The following is a 16,035-nucleotide window of genomic DNA, read 5'->3' as shown; positions in this document are numbered from 1 at the left end:
AGTGTCCTTCTTTGTCTCTTGTACTAGTCTTTGTTTCAAAGTCCATTTTGGCTGATATGAGAATTGCTACTCCAGCTTTCTTTTGATTTCCATTTGCATGGAATATCTTTTTCCATCCCCTCACTTTCAGTCTGTATGTGTCTTTAGGTCTGAAGTGGGTCTCTTGTAGACAGCATATATACGGGTCTTGTTTTTGTACCCATTCAGCCAGTCTATGTCTTTTGGTTGGAGCATTTAGTCCATTTACATTTAAGGTAACTATCAATATGTATGTTCCTATTCCCATTTCCTTAATTGTTTTGGGTTCGTTATTGTACGTGTTTTCCTTCTGTTGTGTTTCTTGCCTAGAGAAGTTCCTTTAGAATTTGTTGTAAAGCTGGTTTGGTGGTGCTGAATTCTCCTAGCTTTTGCTTGTCTGTAAACTTTTAATTTTTCTGTGAAATGTGAATGAGATCCTTGCTGGGTAGAGTAATCTTTGTTGTAGGTTTTTATCCTTCATCACTTTAATTATGTCCTGCCACTCCCTTCTGGCTTGCAGAGTTTCTGCTGGAAGATCAGCTGTTAACCTTATGGGGATTGCCTTATGTGTTATTTTGTTTTACCCTCGCTGCTTTTAATATTTGTTCTTTGTATTTAATTTTTGATAGTTTGATTAATATGTGTCTTCGTGTGTTTCTCCTTGGATTTGTCCTGTATGGGACTCTCTCTGCTTCCTGGACTTGATTATCTATTTCCTTTCCCATATTAGCAAAGTTTTCAACTATAATCTCTTCAAATATTGTCTCAGTCCCTTTGTTTTTCTCTTCTTCTTCTCCAACCCCTATAATTCAAATGTTGGTGCATTTAATGTTGTCCCAGGGGTCTCTGAGACTGTCCTCAATTTTTTACATTCTTTTTTCTTTCTTCTGCTCTGCAGTAGTTATTTCCACTATTTTATCTTCCAGGTCACTTATCCGTTCTTCTGCATCAGTTATTCTGCTATTCATCCCCTCGAGAGAATTTTAAATTTCATTTCTTGTGTTGTTCATCATTGTTTGCTTGCTCTTTAGTTCTTCTAGGTCCTTGTTAAACATTTCTTGCATTTTCTCCATTCTATTTCCACGTTTTTGGATCATCTTTACTATCATTATTCTGAATTCTTTTTCAGTTAGACTGCCTGTTTCCCCTTCATTTTTTAGGTCTGGTGGGTTTTTGCCTTGCTCCTTCATCTGCTGTGTGTCTCTCTGTCTTCTCATTTTGCTTAACTTACTGTGTTTTGGGTCTCCTTTTTGCAGGCTGCCAGTTCATAGTTTCCGTTGTTTTTGGTGTCTGTCCCCAATGGCTAAGTTTGCTTCAGTGGGTTGTGTAGGCTTCCTGGTGGAGGGGACTAGTGTCAGTGGATGAGGCTCGATCTTGTCTTTCTGGTGGGCAGGTGCACGTCTGGTGGTGTGTTTTGAGGTGTCTGTGGCCTTATTATGATTTTAGGCAGCCTCTGTGCTAATGGATGGGGTTGTGTTCCTGTCTTGCTAGTTGTTTGGCATAGGGTGTCCAGCACTGTAGCTTTCTGGTCATTTAGTGGAGCTGGGTCTTGGCGTTGAGATGGAGATCTCTGGGAGATTTTCTCCATTTGATATTACGTGGAGCTGGGAGGTCTCTTGTGGACCAGTGTCCTGAACTTCGCTCTCCCACCTCAGTGGCACCATCCTGATGCCTGGCTGAAGCACCAAGAGACTCTCTTCCACACGGCTCATAATGAAAGGGAGAAAAGAAGAAAGAAAGAAAGAAGAAAGAAAGAATGAAAGAAAGAAAGAAAGAAAGAAAGAGAGAAAGAAGCTAAAATAAAATAAAATAAAGTAAAATAAAATAAAGTTATTAAAATAAAAGATAATTATTAAGAAAAAAATATTTTTAAGTAATACAAAAAACAAAAAACAAAAAATGGAGAGATAGGACCCTAGGACAAATGTTAAAAGCAAAGCTATACAGACAAAATCACACACAGAAGCATACACATACACACTCACAAAAAGAGAAAAAGGGGAAAAAATACATATTTTTGCTCCCAAAGTCCACCTCCTCAATTTGGGATGATTCTATGTCTATTCAGGTATTCCACAGATGCAGGGTACATGAAGTTGATTGTGGAGATTTAATCCGCTGCTCCGGAGGCTGCTGGGAGAAATTTCCCTTTCTTTTTTTTCTTCACACAGCTCCCGGGGTTCAGCTTTGGATTTGGACTCACTCTGCGTATAGGTCGCCTGAGGTCGTCTGTTCTCCGCTCAGACAGGAAAGGGTTAAAGGAGCAGCTGATTCGGGGGCTCTGACTCACTCAGGCCACGGGGGAGGGAGGGGTACGGATGCGGGGCGAGCCTGTGGCAGCAGAGACTGGCGTGATGTTGCACCAGCCTGAGGGGCGCCATGCGTTCTCCCGGGGAAGTTGTCCCTGGATCACGGGACCCTGGCAGTGGCCGGCTGCACAGGCTCCCAGGAGAGGAGGTGTGAACAGTGACCTGTGCTTGCACACAGGCTTCTTGGCGGCTGCAGCTGCAGCCTTAGATTCTCATGCTCATCTCTGGGGTCCATGCTGATAGCCACGGCTCGCGCCCGTCTCTGGAGCTCCTTTTAAGCAGCGCTCTTAATCCCCTCTCCTTGCGCACCAGGAAACAAAGAGGCAAGAAAAAGTCTCTTGTCTCTTTGGCAGCTCCAGACATTTTCCCGGACTCCCTCCCAGCTACCTGTGGTGCACTAACCCCTTCAGGCTGTGTTCACGCCACCAACCCCAGTCCTCTCCCTGCGCTCCGACCGAAGCCCGAGCCTCAGCTCCCAGCCCCGCCCGCCCCGGCAGGTGAGCAGACAAGCCTCTTGGGCTGGTGAGTGCCGGTCGGCTCTGATCATCTGTGCCGGAATCTCTCTGCTTTGCCCGCCGCACCCCCGTTGCTGCGCTTTCTTCCGTGGCTCCAAAGCTTCCCGCCTCCGGCACCCACAGTCTCCGCCCACGAAGGCCCTTCCTAGTGTGTGGAAACCTCTCCTCCTTCACGGCTCCCTCCCACTGGTGCAGGTCCCGTCCCTATTCTTTTGTCTCTGTTTTTTCTTTTTTTTTCCCTACCCAGGTACGTGGGGGAGTTTCTTGCCTTTTGGGAGGTCTAAGTTCTTCTGCCAGCGTTCAGTAGGTGTTCTGTAGGAGTTGTTTCACATGTAGATGTATTTCTGGGGAGGAAGGTCATCTCCGTGTCTTACTCTTCCGCCATCTTGAAGCTCCTCCCCCGTCACACTATTTCTTGAGTCCAGCATTATTATATCCATTTTGCAAATGAAGAGACTGAGGTTTAAGTAGCTGCAGGAATTTGCCTCCGGGCATATACCTGAGCACAGCTGAGCTGGGATATGACCCTAATCTACCCAGCTTCATGGTGTAGCATCATGAAACAGCGCCTCGGACCCGATCATGACATTCCTACAGCTCCCACGTCCACCATCCCCTGCCCAACTGAACAGTGCAAGGAAAAGGAATCTTCTTTCATTGCTGAAGTTAATGAAGAAGAAAAATGATTTTTTTTGCTTGATCATAGTAGAGAGAAAAATTTGAAAAAAACAAGAAAAACTTCCATCCTCGCCAAAGGGTAACAACTTGTCAAACTATGGAGTGAAGAAGTCTGCCCCCCTTCACAGAGCTCTCATGACAACCGCATTTGTCTGTGTGTTACTCTACACATAGAAAAGGATTTTGATTTCAAGGCATTAAGTTCACACTTTCACCTAAGAAAATGAAATGTTCTTACATACTCAGCGATTTTTAAAAAATACCCTTTATGAGTTGTTCATATGTGGCATGTTCAAAGAATTTTCTTCCAAAAGTAAAAATAAAACAGTCACTTTGAGAGATCTCATCACTTTCCTGCTACCAACTACCATCTATAGGGAGTCAGCTCCCGAATCTGTGTCATTGTCAGATCCACGTGGTCAAGCCACCAAGTGGCAATCTCCTCTGGGCTCTTCCCAGACATCCTGAGCTTAAGGCATCAGCATTACATCCTACTCCCCATCCCACACCCCAGTCCAATTCCCCTCAAGACAGCCAAGTCACTCCTCCAGTAACCTAAGCCAGATGCCAGTGGACCTCTCATCTCACACCCAGTCTCTAAGACTTGCTGGTTGTTCTCTTGAACAAACTTCCCTCTGCATCTCCTCTTCTCAACTTTCATCACCACTGCTCTCCTCAGCTGTTTTCTATTATTTTGACAACCTCCTAACTGGTTTCCCTGCCTCCACATCCGTCCTCACCCATCCACCATTTACAGGAATGCCCAAGTGATCTTTCTAATACACACATCCAGTCTTGGCCCTGCCCTTGTTAAAGCCCCTCAGGGCCTTCAGTGCATCAAGTCCGAGCTCTCCAAACCTTAGTGAAAGGCTCATAAAACCACATGGTCAGCTCCCCCTCTCCTGCCTAGCCTCATTTATCCCTTTCCCCACTCACTTGCCCATCCCTCCATGCTGGGTTACTTGGAGTTCTCTAACGTTCTCATGCTGCTGTGCCTTGGTGTGTACCAGTCATTTTGCTTGGAGAGTCATTTATTTTCTCTGCTTGTGAATCCCTATCCACTCTTTGAGATTCAGGTCCAGAGTGAGACACTTTTCTTATGAGACCTCCTCAATGCTTAACTCTAGGCAGAGGCAAGTCTTTCCACCATAGCCCTTGGAACACAACTCATTATAGCACATAGTAATATGCATTTTGATGATTTATTTACTGGTCTGTGTCTCTTGGCTAATTATAAGCTCTTCTGGTGCAGGGCTCCTTTCTTTTTCATCTTTGTGCCTCTAGCACCTAGCACAGTATTTGGTGTACCCAGGGCACTTGCTAAATGCTTGTTGAAAAAACGAATAAATGAAAGAATGAAACTTATAATGTCAAAATAAAAGTCCATACTGATCTGAAATTTTCAAAATTAACTAATCAATAAATTTGACTTGAGCATGTGTGATATATAAAGGATGACGTTGCCTTAGACACAAAGAAGTGCTGAATGTGGCCTCTGGTTTCAGAAACTTGTAATCTGGGAACCAGATAAATATAAAAATAAGCGCTAACTATAGAGAGAAATTATTTTAATGAACTGATAAAAAGGAACTTCTCAAGGCAATGTAGCTGCATGAATGAAATGGAGATGGGTTACAGGAGCTTGGAATTTAAAGAAGTCTCTATGGTCTGGAAAAGGGGTTCTATGGAGTATGATTCAGTCAGTTAGACTTCATGTTACAAGTAGCAAAAAGAATTAGCCTAAGGCTTCCCTGGTGGCGCAATGGTTGAGAGTCTGTCTGCCGATGCAGGGGACACAGGTTCATGTCCTGGTCTGGGAAGATCCCACATGCCATGGAGCAGCTGGGCCCATGAGCCATGGCCGCTAAGCCTGCACGTCTGGAGTCTGTGCTCCGCAACGGGAGAGGCCACAGAAGTGAGAGGCCCGTGTAACGAAAAAAAAAAATTAGCCTATAGTGGTTTAAACAACAAAAGGAAGCTATTTATAAAAATTAATTAATTTATTTATTTTTGGCTGTGTCATGTCTTAGTTGTGGCATGCGGGCTCAGTAGTTGTGGCACACAGGCTTAGTTGCCCCAAGGCATGTGGGATCTTAGTTCCCTGACCAGGGATCAAACTGGCATCCCCTATATTGCAAGACAGATTCTTAACCACTGGACCACCAGGGAAATCCAAAGGGAAGTTATTGGCTGAAATTTCCAGGACAGGCTGGCTTCAGACAAGAGTCTATCTAGAGTGTAAAGAACATCACTCAATTTCTCTCTTTTTCCCCAGTAGCTCCACATTCTTCTCTTGCAGGATCCATTTCCACCTCACAGCCCTAACCTTTCTTTCCCAGAAGGCTCCAGCAAACATATATTTACATCTCATTATACCTGAATAGTTACATACCTTCCTTGAATCAATCACTGTTGCCACAAAATTAAGACATCCTGATTGATTTAAGCCAATGAGTGGTGCCCCAAAGTGTGGGAAAGGTCAATGGCAGCAGTCACATGGCCTATACTATGAGAGGGTAGTTGTCTAAGTATATGCAGGATACCCAGTAATGCCAGCAAGTCACCCGGGGGTGAAGTAGTGTGGCTCGGGAAGCATTGCTGACTTGCTGCTCATGTCTTTACCCCCCCAAGCCACAATGTCAAAAAAATTTCTCACAACAGGGGGCCTCCCCACATTATCTTTTCCTAAATAATGGCAGAAGAAAGAGTTCTGAATTAAAGATCAAGAACTCTTGACTTCTGTCTTGGCTCTGTCAAGGCATTGAATCTTTCTGTTTCTCAGTTTTTTTTACTATGAAATGTGGATAATGACACCTGTCCTCCCAGTGTCATCAGGAAAGTCAAGTGAAATGGGAGTTTGCAATTAACAGGTGCAAACTAGCATATGTGAGATGGATAAACAACAAGGTCCTACTGTATATCACAGGGAACTATATTCAATATCCTGTGATAAACTATAATGGAAAAGAATATGAAAAAAATGTATATATGTATAACTGAGTCACTTTGCTGTACAGCAGAAATTAACACATTATAAATCAACTATACTTCAAAAAATAAATTAAAAAAAAAGCCAGGTGAAATGATCAGTTTGAAAGCCCTTTCAAAAGCATCAAAATATACTTAGGAAGGACTATTGGTAATTCACCCTCAGTGCTCACATCTACATATTCCTCATCTTGAGAGATTAAGACGATTATGCCAATGCACCCCTCAGTTTCTCTGTTCCCTCCACTCCAGGCCGTCTGGCCATCTCTCAGTTCCTCGTTACTCCATATCAACCCTGATGCTTCACACTTGAGTAATGGGAAACCTCACCCCAAAGGGCTTTGACAGCAGGACACCTTACTCCCTCCTAATGAGGAGTGCACAGGTAGGTGGGCTCCAGGTATGGGGTGTCAGGACTGTCCTGCCATATCTCTTGGCTCTGATCTCCCCAAGGGCTGCTCTCATCCACAGTCTCCTGCAAGACAACTGCGGTGGTTCCAGGAATCTTCATGTGTGTCTCTTTTTCTAAGGCTAGGAAACCTTTCCAAGAAAATTTCTTATGTCTTATTGGTTAAAACTGCTCACAAGCCCACCCCTAAACCAATGTCTGGCAAAGGGGGATGGGATTCATATGACTGGTGGAGATTCCTCAGGATTCACTTTTTGAGCTAGGGATAGAGCTATTTTCTACATGGCCACATGGTGGAAAATGGTCTGAAAATGATCAGGGTCTGGCAGCTGAAAGAGGGAGGAGATTGGCTACTGGGTGGGGGACAACCAGAGTCTATATAGCAGATGCTCTCAGTGACCTGCTCTTATCCCCAGGCCCTATGACCTGAGTGCACAGCACTGACTTCTGACCACTAGCACTTGTGTTTCTTTGCTTGAAAACTTCTTCTGGTCTTTCCCACCCATGCAATAAGCCAAAAATGCTAGGGGATTACTATTTCCATGCTGGGAACAGCCCTCAATGACTGTTGAGAGTATATACACTCCCACATGTATAAAAGCTCCAGTTCCCTCATCCCAAGGGTGGGATCACTCTGTGGTGTTTGCTCTGCACTGGCCTCCAGAATGTCGTAGCCCAGTTACATTCCAGCTACCCATGTCCAGTAGCTGGCTGGACAACACACCCTCCCAGGCTGCCCTCCTGTTCCTGCCTCACTTCTCCACTCCACATGGTGCTTCCTACACCTCCTTTGACTTCCTATCTCAGAGTCGGCTTCTTGGGAAGTCCAAATGAAGATACCATATGCCAAACTCCTTCCTGAATCCAGAGACTCTGTACACAGCATTCCCATCTGCTCAGAATGTGTTTCCTCTCCCTGCTCATGCTCACGCTCCCTTCCAGTTTCAGTGGAAATGTCACTTCCCTCTGGAAGCCTTGTTTGAGCCCTTGTCCACCTGAGGCCATCCTCTCATTGTTTGCGCTCCTCTTCTGTATTTCTCCTTAAGAATGGTTGTGATTTAATTAGTTGTTTGTTTAATTATTTTTTTTACATCTTTATCCCAAACTAGATTGTGAGCTGCTTGAGGGCAAGGACAATGCTTCTGGCCTCCCACTCTATCATTGGCTCCTGGCACACTGCCTGGCACAAAGTAGAGGGTCAAGGACTGGCTGAATATGGGAAGATGAACATTATGAAAGTTTGAGGGTCATTCACACAGAAAAAAATTATGAAAGCTTTAGATAAAAGATATTTTATTTACATGACTCTTAATGGATCTACATTTATTTCTTGGGACAGAATATAACTTTTATACATAGAACGGATGCCCATTGTCTAAGGGAGAATCTTAGAATGGTTCCTTTATATCTATAAAACTGCCATTTTAGTCACCTTTTAATTTTATTTATACATTGCAGAATTCCATCGCAAATCCACTACCCTTTCATTCATTCATTCATTCATTCAATGCTTACTTATAGGACACTGTACCTGGCAAGACTCTAGAACTATCTGCTCTTGACTCTTTCCAAAAGCCATGAGAGAGACATATAATGACCATCATATAATATATGAGGGAGAACATCCCAGGTTCTCTGTCTGCCTCCCCTCAGCTCTACTTCCGCAGTAGCCTTTTGGCTTTTACTGAAGGAGCAAGGAACAATCTTATGAAACCAATCACTATATTTGCCGGAAAAGGGTAACTGAGGGCTCGTCTATTTTGTCAGTGCTCACATGGGAGAAATTTCCTTTAGTGACAAGTGGCATGAGGCAGGGTGAAAACAGCAAACAAACATGCATCCTTGCCATCTCTCTGCCAGGCAGACTCTTTCTTACTAATCCCTAAACAAGACCCTTACCTCTGCGTGGGATTAATTCAGGTTTTGTGAGGTTTATATAATTTGGAATCCTTCTTTGTGAAAAAAGTACAAAACTACAAATAAAAATGTGACACAGAGCTTTGGAAGTGTCCACACAAGTGAGGGGCTCTGAATTTTAAGCTGCACTGGTTTCCTAGTAAATCAGCATCTGACCCTGATTAAGACTGGCTGGTCCTCCCGCCCCTTAGCCCTGCATGGTTACTCTGACCTCTATGCTTCATGTTGCTTTTTTGCCTGAAAGACTTCCCTCCTCCTTCTCCTTCAATCCCTTGACCATATTTTTTCAAAGTTTGGCTCCACAATGCTTTCTCTGATTCTCCCCAGCAGAAGGCTCTTCCTTCCCTGCAGGCCCACAACCCTATGTACAGAGCCCAGGATATGTTGTCTCATGATGGCTTAGAGGGCATCATGACTGGCTCTATCTGAGGGGCATATACTGTGCCTTCTCCAATTAGTCTTGGGCACAGGGACTATTTCTTCATTTAGATTTCTCCTCAGCACCTACTCAAGTTCTGGGTACAGCAGTAAGGGAAGGGAAAAAGGAAAGGTGTAATAAAGGCAAGATGATGGGGTGTGGAGTGAGGCTCACCTGGTTGTAACTCTGCCCTCGTTAGTGCAGGACCTCAGGCAAGTCGCTTACCTCTCTAAGTCTTCGTTTCTCACTGACAAATGGATATCATAATGATGTTTATTTACCATCATTGTTGTGAGGATTAAGTAAAGCATTTATTTATTCTTTCACCAAATATCTATTTAGCCCTCTCTTGGGCTATTTTTGGCACCAGAGGCTTGGAATACACGTGACTCAGGGATACTCCCTGTGTGGCTGTTCCCATAGTTGAGTTGGGAGATGGACGGTTATGATGTATCAGGATAAGGCTATAGCAGACACTCAACCGGAGCAGAGCAGGTGCTCCATAAATAGTTGTTAAATAAATGACTGACAGAATGAAGGTATTCAGAAAGCAAAAATGATTAACTTTACAAGATAAGTAACATGATATATTTGCAGCATCATCCAGATGTAAATATAATGTTGAAAATAATGGACACGGCAGTGCATGGAACATCACGAAATGCTGCATGTTAAAGAAAATAAAATCAACAGCAGAAAGAAAGCAAGGGTTGAATGAGAGGAGAGAGGACAAAAGGAGGGAGAAAGGCCCTCAGAAGGCAAAAAGGGAGGAAGGGCACCATGGCTCACCTGGCCAAGTGTGCACTCCATACCACCCAAGAAGTCAGCCTCCTTCAGCTCATCATGGTTGCTGCTGATGTCATGGACCTCAAACCGCAGGCGCTGCACCTCCTCAAAATAAAAGTCCACGGTAAACAGTTTTGAATACACTGGGTTGATGCAGGTGCGAATCACCTCTGTTCTGTCAACCTGCAGGAGAAAGAAAGAGGAAACCCATCAGTGATCAGAGCTTCGTATCATTATCCTTCACAAGGATTCATCTTACGGTGCTCTGTCTCCTTCCAAACTGTCAACGCCCTCCACCAAGCCAACAGGGTGAGCAGTTTGGATGTCTTCAAGGATGCATCTTCAGAGAATAAGCCATGTTTCAAGGAGGAAAATCAGAATAATCTGAGCTTTGTATTTAAGGGTTTAGAGCACCTTGTATTGTTAAGTAACAGGGCAACAAGATGGATTGATTATTAGGGGCTGCCTGGAGCCTCAGGATGAGAAAGAGTCTGAGGGCACATTTGGGTTCAGGAGAAAATAAATCTGTATTCAATTCCTGAAGTCTGAGGGGCACAGTCAGGGCAAATGACCATGTAGAAGCCCCATTTTAGCCAACCCTACTCTAGTATGAGTGTCATAGTTCATGAATCCCAGCATATTGAAGGGGAAAGGCATGAGAAGGGATATGAAGATAACTGCCTGTGGTCTCAAGTGTGCCTTTTGTTGGGTTTACACATGTTGACTCAGTCATTTCAGTCCCCAGGGCCTCAGTTTCCTCATCAACCAGTGAGGGTTAGAGGATTAGAGGATGAAAAGTCCCTTTGTGCTCTAATGTTCCAGGAGCGAAGATTTCCCAGGCCTTCTGTGGTAATAACTCTCCATTTCTCTCTCACTTTCTGCCACACTCTGTGCCCCTGGAGGCTGACTTTTATGGACTGACTTTCCTGGGCCCCCTTGACCTCTGGGTTCTGGGCAGAGGCAGCCAGAGGGGAGACTTGGCAGGAGATCAGAAGGACATGGGCAGTGTCTCCGCCCCTCTACACACACAAGTCTGCTAGGGACTCCCATCCAAGAGGGAGATGCCGCCAGGATCTGGTGACACAGTCCTGACCCTCAGACAGAGGGATGGTAATGGCTTTCTGCTGCTGCCACGCCGTTCTTTGTCAGCTCCCTTACGCCTGCCCAGGCACATGCAAAGAGTCCCTCTGTGAAGAATTTAGCTCTTTGAGTGAAACTTTGTGTATGCCATCTGCTTTCTGCTCGTACCCCCACCACTAAAGTTCTTCTCTTCCACGTCTGTCTCAAGTAAGAATACTCAACACCATTTATATTCTGTGAAGCCTTAGAGGACCAAGTTACAGATAACCCAAGGTCCTACAGTATCTCTCAATGGGAGATATCCATCACTCATATTTTATAAGTCAATTGGAGCATACATGAACTGTCAGGTTCCAGATAGATACATCATTTTGTGAATGAAAAATATTGCCTGCCATATCAGTAAACAAAGGATGCTGCAGTCACCAAGCCATCACATTATAGCCACCCTGATGGTGAGCCCTGAGGGAACTCAGGATGGAGACAAATGGACTGCCGGCTGTCAAGCCCTCAGCCACTGCAGCCACCCCCACGGGGCACCCTGAGGGGACTCAGGATGGAGAGAAGCAGGATACTGGCCCCAGGTAGCTGAGGTGCATATCAAAGGAATGATTTCAGTGAGCCCAGACTCTTGCATCTTCCCATACATAGAAAAGCGCTAAATTTCATTAACTTGAGATATATGGTTTTCTTTAATTAAGAGTAATCATTTGATGTTCCCACTACCTGGTCTTTGTTGCCCAAACTCCTATATATCCTGGCTCCCCACCTTGCTTCTTGGGAGCAGTCTCTCAGGGTTATTTGAGATGCTATCTCCCAGGCTTGAAGTGCTCAGAATGTCCTCTGAATAAAACATAATTCTCAACTTTTAGGCTGTGCAATTTTTTTCAGTCGACAGTTTATTGGATACTTCCCAAGAGTCATTCATTAGCACAAACTGTGAAAAACATCTCCCCACTTTCATTAGAGTACAAGGAAAATTTCTCAGTAAAATGAGGGAAACCATTTTTGACCATATCATGTGTGTACATGTTATCCAGCAAAGAAAATTGGATACACTCTTGAGCTCAGGGCTTGGTCCCTGTCCCTGTCCCTTCCTATGCAGGGCCCTGTGTGAGAGAAGGTTACCCTGTAAGGAACTCCATCTGCTATTCCTGGTGGGATGAATGATCCAGGTTGTGAGGAGGAGAGTATGGTACTTTTATGTCCCTGTGCAAGAGACAGAAAAACCAAACCCCAACCCACTGCTGATTAGCAGTTGACAACAAGCTACTGTACAGACCAATGGTTATTTGACTCTTCCAGTGAAGACTCAGCTTCTATTTGAGCTGAATTTTATATCCTTTAAAATGTTCATTCTTGGGGGGGGCAGGATTGCATATGTTATTGGTTAACTGTGTGGGTACAAGGATTTACTGTATTGGCATAGTTTTTTTCAGTTTATTAAGAGGTTTTGAGTAATAGTAAAAATCAGAGGTCACAAACTGGTAGTCTGCAGTTCACACTGACCAAGAGGTGTTTTATTCGTCCTACTTAAATGTAGTGTTCTCTTAATTTGCCAACGGAAAAGAGGCACTATTTCTATTTCCCTCCCTTTGGAAAAAAATCAGATTATCTGGCAACCTGGGGCTACATTCATACATGGCAACCATTGGGGGCTGCACCATTCAGATGGGCATTCATTCTCCATTCTCCAAGCTCTTCACCCTCAATGAATTCCCCCGCCTGATGTCTAGAGGCATTTTTGCAACACTTGGTCCAAATTCATAACATCATGAGCCATATGATAAGAGATTTAATGATATTCATGTGGTGCCTTTTGGTAGAAGATTTTGAAGTAATCCCCAAGAAGTAACTTATAGGTGGATTCTCAAGACACAGAAAAGGTTCTTTCCTCAGGGCTAGAAGAACAGAGTCCTAGCCAGGTTTAGATGATAAGAGACAGAAGATGGAAACCCTAGCCTTTGTTTCTCTGCTTTAACCACCCTAAAGGCGCAAATAGCTGATGTGCATCAATCCTGCTGATTTTCTTCTCACTTCTTGATTTTCAAATGCTCATCCCACATAGACATCACACCACACCTCAGGTGGACCATCCAAGGCAAAATTGAATGACTTGGTTTTGTGAGGGAGAGGATTGGCTTGGAAAGAAGTTAAGTAACAAACATTTGCATTACCAAGATAGATAATTCCAAGGATAATCTCAGGGCCATTGAGACCCTTGAGTATGGATGCTCAGGACTAGGAGGAGAATGGTGATGGGGAAATGCTCATAACACTCACAGATGTTTCAAAACATTCTGCATTCCCAGTCAGTATGGAAGATGCATTCTTTTCTGGAGACTGAAGACAGGTTTAACCTGAGCAATAGAGCCTAGGATGGCTGGTGTTTCTCACTGAAAGGTGTCAAGGTCAAGGCAGTTGTTTCCAAAGGACCAGCCATTGACTGGTGCTGCTGGTTGCATCAGAATCATGGGCAACAGTAATATTCCACTGTATATATGTACCACATCTTCTTTATCCATTCATCTGTTGATGGGCATTTAGGTTGCTTCCATGACTTGGCTACTGTAAATAGTGCTATTATGAAGATTGGGGTGCATGTGTTTTTTTGAATTATGGTTTTCTCTGGGTATATGTTCAGTAGTGGGATTGTTGGCTCACAGCCATAAAAAGGAATGAAATTGGGTCATTTGTAGAGACATGGATGGACCTAGAGAGTGTCATACAGAGTGAAGTAAGTCAGAAACAGAAAATCAAATATAGTTTAATAACGCATATATGTGGAATCTAGAAAATGGTATAGGTGATCTTATTTGCAAAGCAGAAATAGAGACACAGATGTAGACAGCAAATGTATGGATACCAAGGCAGAAAGGGGTGGGGTGTGAAGAATTGGGAGACTAGGATTGACACATGTACATTCTTTCTTTCTTTCTTTCTTTGTGTAGCCATTTTTTTAATTCTTTTTTTTTTGCATTTTTTAAAAACATCTTTATTGGAGTATAATTGCTTTACAATGGTGTGTTAGTTTCTGCTTTATAACAAAGTGAATCAGTTGTACATACACATATGTTCCCATATCTCTTCCCTCTTGCGTCTCCCTCGCTCCCACCCTCCCTATGCCACCCCTCTAGGTGGTCACAAAGCACCGAGCTGATCTCCCTGTGCTATGCGGCTGCTTCTCACTAGCTATCTATTTTACATTTGGTAGTATATATAAGTCCATGCCACTCTCTCACTTCGTCCCAGCTTACCCTTCCCTCTCCCTATGTCCTCAAGCCCATTCTCTACGTCTGCGTCTTTATTCCTGTCCTGCCCCTAGGTTCTTCAGAACCTTTTTTTTTTTTTTTAGATTCCATATATATGTATGTGTTAGCATACGGTATTTGTTTTTCTCTTTCTGACTGACTTCACTCTGTATGACAGACTGTAGGTCCATCCACCTCACTACAAATAACTCAATTTCATTTCTTTTTATGGCTCAGTAATATTCCACTGACACGTATACATTATTGATACTATGTATAAAATAGACAACTGATGGGAACATACTGTAGAGCACAGGGTACTCTATTTAATGCATTGGGGTAACCTAAATGGGAGGGAAGTCTAAAAGAGAGGGGATTATCTGTATGTGTATGGCTGATTCATTTTGTTGTGCAGTGGAGGCTAACACAACATTGTAAAGCAACCATACTCCAATAAAAATTAATAATAATAAAAAAGAATCAATGGGGCAGCTTTCCTTAACACTGATATTCCTGATCCCTATACTCCAGGTCCTGATTCAATAGGAGTAAGGGAATCCCCAAAATCTGTATTTTTAAAGGTGTTCTAGGCAATTTGAATGTGGGAATATCAGAGTAAAGGAACTGAAGAGATGGAGGGTCTAGCTCTTGCTCTTGTGTGAGGTTTTTTTTTTTTTTTTTGTCAAGGTTTTAAAAAATCTTGCTTTCTTTCTGTTACCCAGTCTGCAAAACTGTCAACACTTCTCTCCTCTGCAGTTGTAATGACTGATACCCCAGTGTTGCTTATGGTTTACAGAACATACTCACACACATTTTTTTATTTGGTTCTTATAGCAATCATGTGGTGTAGCTTTATACTATTTTATATATGAGTAAAATCAAGGTCAGATGTCAGTACAAAGTACTGGATGACAGAGTGGGCAGTGAGCTCAGGCTTTTTGACCTCAAAGTCTGGACTATTTTTCTTAATTCATATTTCTTCATGAGCACCCCTAGACAGAAGGAAAAAATGCATCTGGGTTATGATATGATGATGATAGAATCAATCATTGAATATTGCTTTGGATGAGATGCTCTTTTAAAGAATTTCACCTAAAACATTTTTCAGTAGAACAGTAAAGTTTATAATAGTTAATGCTTATGGAAGGCCTGGTGTGTCACAGGCACTCACTTTTAAAAATGCATTATTGAAGTATAATTTACATAAAATAAACCACATCTATTTAAAATGTACCATTCAGTAAGTTTTGGTATGTGTATAGACTTGTGAAACCATCCCCACAGTCAAGTAAAGGCACACATTACCGCCTACGGTTTCCTTATGCCCCCTTTTAATTCTTCCTCTCACCCCTTCCTGCCCTTGTTCCCAAGCAGCTACTGGCCTGTTCTCTGTCACCATAATCAGTTTGTATCCTCTATAATGACATATAAATTAATTGTACACACTATGTAGTCTTTTTGTCTTTATTCTTTCATTCAGTGTAATTATTTTGAGATTTATTCATTGTTTGTGCATTAACAGCTTATCTTTTTTATTTCTGAGTAATATTTCATCGATGGACTGTTTCCAGTTTGGCTGTTACACATAAAGCTGCCATGAATATTCATGTACAAGCATTTGTATGGACATATATTTCTTCTCTCCAGGAGTGAAACAGGTATATGT

The 16,035-nt window shown here is 43.1% G+C and overlaps 1 protein-coding gene across 1 annotated transcript in view; it reads right to left on the bottom strand.

Moving 5' to 3' along the window:
- The window catches only part of CPNE4 (copine 4), a gene marked incomplete at its 3' end in the record, with an annotated part of 612,853 nt that overhangs the window by 204,456 nt on the left and 392,362 nt on the right, over positions 1-16,035 (bottom strand). Inside the window, exon 3 of the mRNA XM_081235787.1 lies at positions 10,042-10,221. Within this exon, the coding sequence (XP_081091913.1) occupies positions 10,042-10,221 (180 nt within the window). The remainder of the gene's footprint in view (positions 1-10,041; positions 10,222-16,035) is intronic.

This window comes from Mesoplodon bidens, assembly GCF_964165515.1.
Source record: "Mesoplodon bidens genome assembly, chromosome: 5".
NCBI lineage: Eukaryota > Metazoa > Chordata > Mammalia > Artiodactyla > Ziphiidae > Mesoplodon > Mesoplodon bidens.
This window is presented reverse-complemented; position numbering and strand designations above follow the sequence as displayed.